General features: G+C 41.1%; 1 protein-coding gene across 1 annotated transcript in view; it reads left to right on the top strand.

Annotated features, from left to right (window-relative positions):
• LEPR (leptin receptor) overlaps window positions 1-14,475 on the top strand; it is a 1,083,230-nt gene that overhangs the window by 232,734 nt on the left and 836,021 nt on the right. The window contains exon 5 of the mRNA XM_069641975.1: window positions 1,455-1,578. Within this exon, the coding sequence (XP_069498076.1) occupies window positions 1,455-1,578 (124 nt within the window). The remainder of the gene's footprint in view (window positions 1-1,454; window positions 1,579-14,475) is intronic.

Below are 14,475 nucleotides of genomic sequence, written 5' to 3'. Positions count from 1 at the left end.
ACCCAAGTACACTGTACTGTAAGGTACATTGTGTACTTGTAACATGTTGCACAAAAGTTTCAACATTGGAAAAGGACTAAGGGAAACAACGTCTCCCAGTACTGACTGTCTTAAGGGCATGTCAGTTTCCCCATAAAAAGTGAGCGAAAGCCCAGAGGAGTGCAGCTGAAGGCTGTGCTTCTCTGGAAAAGTCGGTCTATGGTGTCTAAACAGCAGCAACAAGTTTGGGGGTGTACAACTGGAGGGAAAATTGCACACAAAATGAAATCTTTCCTAACCCTGGTGGCGGTGTGGATGGTGTCAGATTGGAGGAGTAGTGAGGTCCAGGATCTGAATGAGGAAGAGTGTGGCAGGGTGTTGGGACCTGACAGTTGTGATGGGGGTCCCCTGTTGAGGATTCGGGTATCTCCGGTTAGAATGAGAGACTATGGGCCACAATACGACTATGGCGGTAGCCGTGCTGGTAATAACCAAGTGTTTTTTTTACCAGCATCCGGCAATGGCCAATTACTGGGGCATTCCTGCCCCGCCAGACCCGGTAATTGCCCATTGCTGGGTGGAAGTTTTTGTCACTCCAAATTCCCATCTGAGCCCCATAGGGGCCGGCACGGCCGGGTAGGTCTGCTCGCGGGTGTCGTTCCGCACGGCAGGTCGGACCTGCCGGGCTGACAGGCACCCGCGGGCACACCTCGTAGTTTGCCGGTCCGGTATCTACAGTACCAGCAAGCTTAACAGTACCATAGTTACCGGACCGGAAAACTTATAATGAGGCCATATATCTGGAGAGTGGGAGTGGTTAAGACATTGGTTAAAGTTTGGGGGTTTTGTTCATTATCATATCTTTTTAGCTGTTCATCAGTGTTCCAAATTGTTTGGGTTTGTGTTATTTAGCCCTTCCTTCCTTCCTTCCTTCCTTCCTTCCTTCCTTCCTTCCTTCCTTCCTTCCTTCCTTCCTTCCTTCCTTCCTTCCTTCCTTCCTTCCTTCCTTCCTTCCTTCCTTCCTTCCTTCCTTCCTTCCTTCCTTCCTTCCTTCCTTCCTTCCTTCCTTCCTTCCTTCCTTCCTTCCTTCCTTCCTTCCTTCCTTCCTTCCTTCCTTCCTTCCTTCCTTCCTTCCTTCCTTCCTTCCTTCCTTCCTTCCTTCCTTCCTTCCTTCCTTCCTTCCTTCCTTCCCATTTTGTTGATAATTGGAGGGGGGAGGGGAGGAAGAGGTGTTGTAATGGAACTCTGCCCTGTGTTCTGTGGCCAGGGTTCCAGCTTCTGTTGTCAGTTGGTGGGGCTTGGTGGAGGTGCGACCGCGCAGGGTTCACAGCTTGAATAAAGCTTGTTGCTTTACCCCCTTACCTGTGTCACCGCCATTACTTCAAAGTGTCTATGTTCCATACCGAACACTGCATAGCGAAGCCCTCAGTGACTTGTGCCTTACACTGATTTGTGTTGATCTACCTCTGTTTCAGACCTTCACTGGCGAGTGGTCTGCTGGATGACAGGCAACATGACCTCGCTTGTCTGCAATCTCAGATCCTCTGAGGAACCATCGCCTATAAGTACCGACTATGGAATGACCCTCCTCTACGTGCTGTAAGTACCACATTAATTAAGTGTGCCCCAGATTCTCTACAATGCGTACATTTACCAAGCATCCCCACAGTGTACACAGCACCACAGAGCTCTTAGATTTGATGGATGGAGATGCACAGTGTGTATTGCAGTCATGCTTCATATGAAATTCCCAAAGCTTGTGAGCAAATGCAATGGTGATAGTAAGTCTTTACATGCCCTGCATCTTTGTCAAACGCATGTATTCGCTAGGCAAATTAAATGAATTTCGTGAAATGACACTTGGAAGAAATGTGACGTATCCGGGTGAGACTAGAGACCCACGCTCTCAGACTGCATGCTTTTAAAACCAACACAATGCAGAATACGCTTTGCTGAGCCGCAGCTAGAATTGGCCGGCCCACAGTCGCCCACATTCATGGAATGCTGCCTTTCTCGTGCAAGACGTGCTGCCCCAGGCTCCTGCATGGCTTTCACAATTGGGCTCTGTAACTAACGAGCAAAACTCTCAATGCCCTTCAGAGAGAGGCTCTGCCAGGTTCCTAATCAGAATGATTTAACTCTGTTACTCTTCCCTTGAGCAAAAGAAAATGCGATGGTTGCAACATCACACTCTCTTGTTTCCTCAGCGGTTTCCCGAGCTTTCCTGACATTCCTCGCACACATGCTGCAGCGTTTTATGCCCTCGCCCACTGTGAACTGTTTGCTGTGTTCATTTTATTAGTGATCAAAGCAATGCGAGGAACAAGCCTGGTTAACTGATTATCGCATTTTAAACTCTAGTCATGTTTATTACTTTAGGAAGCGGGGAGAGTCGCCAAATGACAGAATGTCTACTATTCAGGACCCAATTATGTTACATTACATTCCTTTTAGGTATTACTTTGATTATATATATATAACTTGCATGTACTGAAAATTCACAAGGCGTAGTAGGTTTGTCTCCCCTTCCCTTTATTCTCATTATTGTTTGCACTATTAACTTAATCATTTATCCTTGCTGTAATTCATTGACTACCTTCCCCTGTCCCAACCCTGTTTGATCCTGGGCGCTTTGAAACAGTTTTGCTAATTGTATAGGCACCAAACAAGTGACCAATAATATAAAAAAATAAAATAATTATGTTATGGAAGATGTATGCAGCACAAAATCGGTACCTAGAAAACATCAAATCTATTTTTTGCAAGACCTTGAATGTGTGACTTTATCAAATGAATAGTCTACAATAGCTACAGACTCTTTACTCATCTTAGTTGCTATTCAGAGAGACATCCCTTTCCCTTCCTTTCTGACAACACAAGGTTATTCTTCCTCAAGGTTATCTCTTCTTATCTTTGATTTCAGATGTATGTTCACTATTTAATAACCTACCGACCGTATAAACACCTACCCCTTGTGTTTGAGCTGCACAACACTTTCACAGTGAATTAGATCACTCTACGATAAGTCATTAGACTGGGCGCCACCAGTGGATCACAGCTGCTTCCGTGGCAGCCCTTGTCATAATCTCGTCTCTTTCAGGAGATTTCCCTTATCATTCCACGGCACCTCCATTACAGCACAAAGCATTTTTACTGTCATCCTTAGACATGTCTTCTAGACCTCTCTGGTCCACCATGTCCAAATTCTCTAAGATCCACAGGCTGTGATGACATTTCTGCTGTTCTAGGAGAATGATCACAAGGCTGTGCATGCCTCACTGTGCCTGTGACAAAAGGGCTACTGCTCTGCAGGAGTACAGGATGAGTTATATTATTTTATCCAATATTTATACTGCACCTATCACCACCATAGTGGTTTTACGGTGCCGGAACCTTGTCCAAGGATCCGCCTATGGGGACCCCGACCCGGTGTTGCACGTCCTTAGTTTGGATAGTGAAGAAGAAGGTTTCAAAGTTGAAAACCCAACGAAATGTGCTTTCCACAATGGGAAAATGTAATTTGCTTATTTATTTTTCTTTTTTCTTTCTCTTTTCTTTTTTTCTTCTTTTACTTTTTCGTATTCTTTCTTTTTTCTATTTTATTATAATTGTAATACATTTTAAAAGTTTGTGAATGAATGTGTAACTAATATTAATGATGATGTGATATTTTGCAAAAGCCGTGTTTTGGTTATATACAAATACAAAAAAAAAACATTAAAAAAGGATGATTGTGGTGGTAAGAGCGGATGTACTGGTAGACAAACCACATGCAGCAACACAAAACACCTGTGGCATGAGGGGAAGAGGTGATATGGTTGTGGTAGTGTGGAGGCATGCTTTAAATGAGATTATTTCTTGATAATCGTGAGAGAATGTCCAGAATGTGCAGCTCATTTTAAAGCAAGGACTTTATTGTGATGGCAAAAACTAGACCAGGTGATTTCTGGTACAAGTTGACAGTGGTGTGTGTTTGCGTGATGGACTTGATAGGTGCTCAAGCGGGCCCTAGCAATGAACAAAACTGCTACTCATCCCCACACTATAACTAAACCAGCAGTGATCCCAATCATAAAGGTGAAATGGGCAGCGCCCGGTCCGCCTACCTCCTTCACTTCTTTATGGTAGCATGGGCCGAGCTGAGGCTACACTATTCGGGAGTGATATTAGCTGGCAGCTACCTATTTCTCTGTATGAGTACCCGCGCATAGCTTTAGCACTCCATCTCATGTGCCCAAAACCTCTGTAGGAACTGGCACCTACTTCAGGAATACTGCATATGCAATACCTTCCATCACAACACCTCGCTCAGAACGCACTCAAACGGATGTGGTGAGCTTTTTCTAACATTTCCTCTTGCAGCCTGCAAGAATTAAAATGAAAGGTTGCATTCTTACTAAAGCGTTTTTCAATGGGAAACTTCTTTTGAATAATGCTTTGTAAATCAGGCCCTGTGAGTCATGTTGATGAAAGGATGAATTTCTACCTTAAAGATCCTCTTCAGATGTAGCCTTAAAACTCTTCCAGATCCTTGCCGTGGCACTGACCTGATGGTACCACTGATCCAAACATATCCATTCAGCTATGTGGGTGAAGGCAGGAGGCAGGCTTCTATTTTTCTGCCGTTTCCTACTTTTTGATGGGACTAGTTTCAATCCCTCTTTTATTTGATTAGCAGTATTTACCTATTTTGGGGAAAGAACAATGACTGGTAACACGAGTCCATGGTGGACTGCTTCCAAGAATGACTGATAACATAAAGAATCTGCTCTCCATTCACAGACTAACAGGTGCTGGTCAATGACCATCAATGGTAATGTCAGATGCTCCTGAGATGTCTGCATGAAAGCCAGATGGATGACACTTATTCATGTATTGGAATGTACTGAAACCTAACCAAGGGATAAGGACAATAAGTGCACACGTTGCACTGTACTCTGCTGTACTATCTTTAGTACAGTACATTCTAGTCAGTTAGGCCACACTATCCTTAAATCATCTTATGTAGTTATCCTGTTAACCTCATCTATTGCCAGTTTAGCTAATGTGTTATAATCCTGTATCATGTGAGAGAGGTTTTCATTGCATAGAAAACAGTGTGCAATTAATTGTGAGTTTAGGCACTTCATGTTTGTCCTTACTAAAAAATGCAGGTTAAGAATAGTAAGCCATCAATCCACTGCCATTAAAACAATATAATCTGTCTGTCTCTGTACACCTGTTGCCTCATTACGGAAACTTTGCACTGCTGAAAATGCAATTTTGCATTGGACCTACAGCAACACTTGCACTAATCGAAATCTGATTATTTTAATGCGGTTTGACAAAGAGGGCAGTGCTTACCCTAGTGCTACTGCTGTTCACTGTTCGCATTAGGGCAATCATTGCAATGTTTTTGTACAAACGGAAATATTGACAGGGTTAATGCCATTGGTAATTACGTTTTAATTGGTGCAAAGCTTCTGTAATGAGACTCCAGGCCAGCTAAAATGTATATGCCGGGGGTTCAGACTTTGCACCGATTTTTCTTTTCCACTTCAGTTGGTTGTCAATGAGCATAACTTTTGAAGCAAATGAGATACAGTTTTATGTGTGGACAATTGTCCTTTGGCAGGCTATCAAATATTTATTTAGAGTGTTATATATACCAATGATTATCTAGCTACTTTAGCATCAGGGCAGTGCACTAGGTTTGGCATAATAGACACTTAATAATTACTCGTGCAATGCTGCCCTAGTCCTGAAAGGCTCTTGAATCCTTTGCCAAGTCATTGGGCCTCGCAGCCACACTGTGCTCTGTCTGCCCCTCTGTTGTCTCCTACTACCTTATTCTTTTCAAATTGATATTTCCCATGTCTTAGTGGGAACTGTATGCTTACAGATCCAGAAAAAAATATGTTTTCTGTTTAAATATTGTAGTCCCGTTTAGTGCTGTTGACCAAATTCGTTCGATTATCTGCACAAAAGCTTTTTATCCAAAAGGTTCTGGATCTAGGGTAATTAAAACTCAAATGATTCTCTGTATGCAAACGTGTCCAACAAAAATAACACAGAGAAAATAGCAAAACACAAAACAAATCAGGAATTTACCAATCAAATATAATTTATTTTCTGTCTTTCATAACATATCTAAGGAACGAAATCTTTTAAAAAAATAACAATTATATGGGTGTGATTTGGTATTCTCCTCTCCTGAAAACATAAAACCCACAAATCAATGTTTATGATTTAGAATGGTCTAGTTCTTGAAATCATCACCAATCATTTGTAGATTTTGAATGTTATCCTCCTCCATCAAACAAAACTGTGTGTGTGATTCTGTATACTCCTCTTCTGCACCAAAATAAATTTGGTTCGATTTTTGCACTTTATATGCCAGGGCGACACCCCGTAGCCAGCCCATATTCCCCATACAATAAATAATTACTCTAACCCAGCCCCCGAATAAATATGTGTGAAATGGGCAAAAAATACATTAAAACATTCTATTTTCTTTTAGCTGGATTTTTCACGGCGACCAATATCACTGGATACGATTAAATCACAGGTGTATGTATTCTTCTGTGCCCACATACCAATGTCAATGTGTAGAAGAGTGCAGTCTCCTCTTTTGTACTGAACAAAATCATCTGTTTTGTGTGCTTTCTTCCTCTCCTGCACCCAAATATTAATGTGTCTAAAACACCATCAATACATATATATGTGTGATTTTAAATTCTCCTCTTCTTTGCAAAATCACAGATCAATGTAGGAAATTAGGTATTGATCTTTACTGCACTGCAATCCAGAGGCCAATAGGTGCAATGTTGTATTATCCTCTCCTAAGCCGTCGCAATCACGTTTCATTGTGTGTGATTTCATATTTTCTGCACCTGGACCTAAAGAATTCGCATTTGCAAAGAAATCACCTTTCCGTGTGTTTGATTGAATTCGTATTCTGTACATCTGTCCAAAAACCAAGTCATCGGTCACCATGCATTATTGGTATTCTCCTCTACTTTACCAAAACAAATAACCTGGCAATGTGTGAAATGTTGTTTACTTCTATCGTATACCACACATCATCACTCAATGCGTGCACGTTCTCCTCATCTGTGCCCCAACAGAACCAAGTTTCAATGTGTGATGTTGTATTCTCGTCCCCTGTCTCTCTTAGTTCAATGTTTGTTATTGTATAATCACTGCACTGGAAGACAGATGACAATCCATGTTATTTAGTATTTTCTTCCCCTGTGCCCAAAACATCACATGTCAATCTACCATCTGGCCACATGGAACATTCTGGTTCACCATAAGTAAGGATACGTACTGCTAAATTCCTGTTTACCGCACATTCTATACTATTGAAATGCATTATGAACACAAGCGCATAGCCACTGTCAGTGGTTGAGAACATCATCCAGTTATCTGATGAACAAAATAAAAAGAAAATCTCTAGCTGGCCCACAAGAACTCCCAATTCCAACTGTTTGGTAATTCCAAGATTTAAACTTGCTCAAATTGGTGGCACAAGCTTTCCTGTGCTAGCCACTAAATGGTGGAATGCCCTGCCACATAACTTGAGATCAGACCTACCTTTCCCATACTTTAGAACAAATCTTATCAAACACCTCATTGACAACAACTTGTAAAGTATTGAAAGACATTTAATTTGTGTTATGTTATTTATATGAATGTATATGTGTAACATCAAAGATATATCACTACTGTATATTCTTGCATATAACCGACCGACTCACTCCTTAGCATTTCCTCAACCGTCCTTCAGACGCGCGACTAAATCTCTATATACTGTAACATTGCAATCTTATGTAACATTGTAATTCGTTGTAACATTGTAATTCTATGTAACATTGTAAGCCTCGTATATTCTTTTCACTGCGCCCGGTTACCTTTGGGTCTGGCGCGCAATACAAATAAATAAACAAACAAACAAACAAGTCTGGCTTGGGCAATGACTTCTCAAAATCCACTATCCTGGTGTACTACACAACAGCCATAGGCATGCCTGTTCTAATACAAGTAGTGCTGACCACCAACAAACCCTCATTGTACCGAAATGTCTCTCTCTCCTTCCCCACCTGTCCGAAATCCTGAAGGAATTTAACGCCAAAGACATGGTCAAATATCTCGAGGCACACTCACTCAGTGAATCCTTCCAATATGGAATAATGTCCAGAAACTCCCTTCAGACTACTCACACTGAGTTAGCCCACTTTTCAACCACTGCATTACAAACTAATTATCTGTGATCAGTCCCCAAGAATGTGTACTAGTCCGACTCCCCCTTATGCTTCACACATCCTTCCTCATCAAACCAATGTCCTCATTTTTGTTTAGCTATGACATTTACATTGATGTTCCCCAGATCTTCATGTCATTGCCCTCTTTCATCCATGTTTTGTCTGATGACACATCGTATTGCCTTACCACCATTTACTCCTAGATGGCTCCACACTTCCTCATTCTCTCTCAGATGTCATCTTTCTGTTGCCTCCAATTCTAACCAAACTTTCCACCCTCACCTTTCCCATCTTCCTCTACCTGACATCCTCCCACGCAACCATGACTCATAACTTTGCAGTGCTCTTTAAAAGCAGCCTACAATTCTACCACATTATCACAGCCGCTGTCACCACTTCCAGAGACTCAAACTCCTAAGCATGAGACAAATCCAGTCACACCACAGCCACCACTCAACTAAAACCCTGAATTCTACTCTATTGGTGCGCCAACTGAATTACTGTGCAAGGCTAATTGGTGGCCTTCCTCTTCATGCCTTTGCTCCCCTCAATAGTTGTCAACCTAAATCCTCCACCACCTCTACACACATTCACCAAGCACGAGAGTTCACAAATCCAAATCCTTTGCTCTTAATTTAAATATGTCTTAGGTCTTGTCCCACACTATCTTGCAGCCCAATTGCTGGGCTTCATGGATGGTTAAGGTTCTGGAAAGAAATGTACCTCTCAATTGCAGGCTTCTCTAGAACACTCAAAAATACTAAACATGTTTCAGTCTGTCTTTCAAACGAATTATGGGGCTGCATGGTATACGTCTGGGATGACATACATGGATGGAAGGTGAGGGCAATCTTTCCTTTTTGGTGAAGTTGTTCTTTCATCAGTCTTCAATAGGGTTGATCATAATAGTTTGCCCTCCTGACTGCACAATCTGACTGCTATGGCTAATGCTACCCTTCAGTGGTTTTGCTTCTTTTTTTACGATCATATTCCGTGAAATAGGAGCCATGCATCTTTACTGCTATTCCTGTGAGCTGTGGTTTGCTGCAATAGTCTCCCCCTTCTCCCTGTTGGTTTAACATATGTTTTCAGCCTCTGTCCTCCCTTCTGGTCTGCTTCGTCCTGCTGTACTACTCTTAGGCCAATGATACACAGGTGTCCCTAGACATGTCTGATTCTCAAGATGTCTTATCAGAGCATAGTTCCTGAACGAAAGCTGTAGAGGGATGAATGCTGGCCAGCAGCCTTACATTGATGCGCTCTAAAACTCATATGAAACTCTCCTGTTTACCCTGCCTTCTTAAAGATCCGAAAAACCTTCCCCCTGTTCCCATTCTGTTTGGTCTCCCTCACTCGTACGTAGAAAACACTAAGAACACAGACTTCTCATGGCAATCTGATTTGATGATGAACACTGAAGTAAGGCAGTTTTCTAGTGCTCTGGTCTTCACATACATTTACACCATTGTCTCCTCTCTGTTCTCACTAATTATAAACATGCAGTGATTGTGAGAAGTTTGATTAACTCGAAGCTTGACTGTGCTAATTGTCTATATGCCGGTTGTCCAGAGACTCTGTTGAATCTCCAGCAGAAGATCCAGAATTAAACAGTGAAATTACTTTATAATGTACCCAACATGTTAGCTATTTGCTCCTTCCAGAGATATCTACATTGATCTTCGGTATGCCAACGTATTGATTTAAAGGTACTGTTGGGTATTTTGTGGATATTTGGGGCTTTGCGGTATTTTCTTACCGCCAAAATACCTTTAGCAATAATCACTCTCTGTATTCATATTGGGTCACACATGACAATAATACATTGCATTATTTCAGAATTCAGACCTATTTAGATGATGTGCACGGTAGTTTGCGTGGTTGGTTGGTATAGTGGTTGGTTTATTTGTGGCCCCAATATCCAACATCCCTTGTTTTTTATCTAGATTGTTCTTGATCACTAGAGAGACCTCAGGCCTACATTTTAGGAATACCACATTTTCAGTGTTAGTGTTGTGTGCCACCATGGGCTATTGTGGTATTTTTGTGGTAATTTCCACTACCTTATATACGGTAGGGAACTATGTCCAGAGAGTCTCTCTTCCCGTTGACTCATGTACCTCCAACAGCCTATGCTACAAACAGTCACTCACAACTGTCCATACTGAATAGAATCATGCACACATCTGTTTTAAAATGACAATTGCACTGTTTAAAAATCTACCCACGTTTAAACCTTTCCCCATGCAAAATGAAAGAGAGAAATAATACACACTAGCTATCTGTTTTCAAATATTTTTGTGTTATAGAAATTTCTTTTAAACACAGTTTAACTTTTTTTACAGAAATAAATGAAATGGTACAACATTATTTGTGATAAAATGAACAGAGCTGCGAGAATATATTCAATTGGTAACATTAAATATGCTGATAAGAGACTGAGACTCCCTTTAATACACTGACTGAACAGTTTCGCACACTTTCGTACAGCTCCCACTCACTTCTATAATTACCTTATCTGTTCAGCATGAGTTTTCTCCGGCTATTCTCTTTCTGAATTAGGCTCCCTTGAAAATCAACCCCAGTGAGAACAAGCGTCTGCCGTTCTCAAACCAGGGTTATTGCCAGGAACTCTCAGCTTTTGCAGCAGGAATGCCCCAGCCAGGAAACAGATCCTTCTCCCAGCTCTGCAAGATCTCGATTGTCCTCCCCCTCTCCTCAAGCTTCTCCAGCAAAGTTCTAATAACATGCCTCTAGCATGATACTTGCTATGACGCTGCTCCAATCAGAATCAATCATGTCATCTCCTCCCTCACTACACAATGGCTCACTTCTACAGTGGCAATTGTAACAAACTGATTTCCTGTTCCTTCGAGCTCTTTGCTTCCTGTAGTTATGTGGACAGAGCAGCAGAGAAAAAAAAAATGAATGTGCGTTTAAAAGTTCACTTTCAGAGTAGGCCTAATTCTGCAGTGGAGACACATTTTTATTAGTGGGTTATGTTAAATGAAGTTTTATTAGTCAGGTTAGTTATTAATAAGGTTAGTTATTAATTTTCAGATGTGTCTTTTGTAACATAGGCATTTCAGGTGAAAAGTAGTGTGCATTTTGAATTTGCATATGTGTGCTTTTAACTGTAAAAATATATTTGCATTTTATATGTAAAAATCGTTTTTGACTGAATAGCCTGTCTTTACTTATATGTCCATGTTACTCTGGCAACACATATAGCAATGCACCACACCCATGTGGTGGTACTGCATCAAAAAAAAAATGCTACCTGTGCAGTAGTGCTGTACTCTGTGCTGTAACACGCCAAATATCCTTACAGTACTCTGCTTGATGTTTATATGTTTGCATGGGTTGGCTCAAAGATTCAACCTTCCCATTGCAGTAGTCTTTGCTCTCACAGAGCATTTGTTTCTTGATGATATCGTGCTTTGTTTTGTGAAACCAGATTTGACATGGAACTCATTGCCGGGTCATATCATCTGAGATGATTCCCTTAGCCTCTGCAAAGTACATGAACATTTATTTCTTCTGCAAACCTCAGACTCAATCTATTCCTGGTCTACTTTGATTCCTCTGATCCCGAATGCAATTTAGTACACTGAGTGTGCTCTACAAATACAAAATCAAATCTCACTTTATCTCCCACTTTTTGCTCGTCATCCCTAGGTGATCTGTACGGTCCCCAACCATCCTACACCTCCTTCTGTATTCACTCCTTTTCCCTATTTCCTACATCTCCACTAGACTCTCCCACACCAACCTGGAACTGACACCCACCTCCCATGACTTTGAGCCTCAAAAACATCTGATGTAGCTTGTACTTTCGTACAATCTGCCTCCCATTGCCAAAAAATATTTATATTTTGCCCCCTTGGCCCTCGTGATTCCTTCTCTTACCCCTTCATCACTTAGTCAAACACATACATTCTAAGAAGGCTTTTGTAAATACTCTGTATCCAAGGACTACCTTCACTCTCTGTCATTGTTTCTGTGTGAGTCATATCTTTTTGAAGTGACACTTCATTGCCACAATAGGTTCAACATACATTGAAATCCATATTGGTCCACATTCATGCTCTGTCACCTTACGTCTGGTGTAGCTTTACCCAGCAACTACAGTTTCTTGAAAGAGCTGCTGATTGGATGGTATGTTTGGCTGAGAAATGATATTGTGTCTTTGGAATGAGAAGAAATATTCTGTGGGTTCCATACATTTCTGTAACATACATAGATTGGCTCATTATTTCAAATGTCACTCGTCCTGATGAGAGTCGGGCAAAGTATGGACTGACTGAAATATATTGCAGTTGTGTCATTTACTTATAATAACGGTTAATTTAATTCCTGTAGACCTTATTTAAATTGATAAAATATGTCAGTTTTCCACATTATTAAATCGATAGAACACAAGGAGAACGTGTACTACCTTGATTCATTTTCTACATAGCTACACATTTAAAACACACAGCTATTCTTTAAAAGTGCAATTATTTATCCTGTGCCTACAATACAGTAATGTGGGTTCGAAATATATGTAAGCAAAGAAAGTGTGTGTTTTAATGTATTCGCCCTTGATGCAATGATTACCAAAGCAGAGCTGTTGAAAGCGTTCTGCTTTTGTTTTAGGGAATTGTGTTGATGAAACAGAATTTGACCTAATAGTGCAATTAATGTGTGGCTTTTAAGGAATGTTTTGATACAAATGAGTTCCTTCTAGAATCCTTTTTTTAAATTACTGTTCCCTTTGATTCTAGCAGGCAAATAGGCTCCCTTCCCTATTATACATTCCCTATAGAGGCACTCAACAAGGGGCTAATGGCTCACTTCTCTCGCCATAGACTTCCTGTTCATGAATAGATGCAGTATCCTGGTGTAGTGCTTCAAAATGGCTCTTGCTATATGAGAGCACTTCACAAATGTGTTCATTCTACCAATTTACATTACTCATGGAGATTAAGTCAAACTGAGTCCACACTAGGAAGAGAATATGTAGTGTGTGTTTCCATGTGAAATACATCGCTAGCAAATTCCCCTTTTTCACAAAAAACAGATGTGAATTCCACTTTGGTCACTTCCATATGGCAACTGTTAAATGTCTAAAGTGTCTTCAATACAGCAGAGTCAAAAAAGAAGACCCAGTCATTCTGCCATCTCTTGACTGAATGAAGTAATGAATAGCCCAATGCAATATTTGCTATCGAAGCTAATCTGGTGTGTCTGGAAGACATCACAATTAACACAACAGGGGTTTCTCACTGTGAGGAGTCTGACCACATTATTAGTCCAACTTATCTACAATTCCCCCTGCTTCATATTTGCTTGCTGCGATAAGCAGTTGGAACTTGGGATATGCTTCCAATGCATTGCATTGTCCCCTGGCATCTGTCTTGAGAACTTGGAGTGGACTATGAACCAGATTCTTGCAAGTGCGCCAATCATAGTGTTAAAGTATTCCATCTACACTTTTAACAGTTTAATGCTGTCTGGATATTGTGTCAGCAACTCCTTTTTTATCATTTGTGAAGTCATCATTGCATTTGCTTTTTAGCTGCCCTTTGAAGTACCTTCTCCAAGTGTAGGAATCCATTCAGTTCTAGCAGGGTAAAGTGGTTAGCAGACGTGAAATTGATTCATTCTAAAGTACTCTGAGATGTTTGAACACTGCAGTTTTGTCAATTTCCCGAGAAATGGGTTTACAATCTTCTCGGTGGGATTGAATTCAAGCACAGTCCCTGAACTATTGCCTAAGCTGGTGGTTCGAGTAATAGCAGGCTTGAGCCTTCCTTAATTTGCTTATGATTTCTTTTACAGGTTTCACTATGTGTATGACATGTTTGCTTCTGTGCAACATGACTCTAATATGACTGTATTCACAGTGAGTGGTCTCGTTATTGATTGTATCAATATCACATTGAGAGGAGTATTGCCTTTCGGGATCGTGGGCAGTAAGGCGACTGGAATTTGTCACCACTGGTCTAATTGATTCTCTCATTCATTTGAGGCATTGTTCTACACTTGTGATCATTTGAAAGGCATCTACTCTCACTGCCTGTAACACACCACATCTGGCAGGACGCACATGTAGCAGATTTGTACACAAAGGTGTTCTTGCAGGGACAATAACGTAAAGCACAATCATTGTCCTGAGTCTCAGGCTTGTCTCCTCCCGGTCATTTACTTTTTTTAAGACGTTCTGGGGGACCCGGTGTACCTTCACAGCTTTTTCCGGACATTAAGGTTCCCA

The sequence above is a fragment of the Ambystoma mexicanum genome, chromosome 1q (assembly GCF_040938575.1).
Source record: "Ambystoma mexicanum isolate Mex_15411 chromosome 1q, UKY_AmexF1_1, whole genome shotgun sequence".
Lineage (NCBI taxonomy): Eukaryota > Metazoa > Chordata > Amphibia > Caudata > Ambystomatidae > Ambystoma > Ambystoma mexicanum.
The sequence above is the reverse complement of the archived record's forward strand: the minus strand, read 5'-3'. Positions and strand labels throughout refer to the sequence as shown.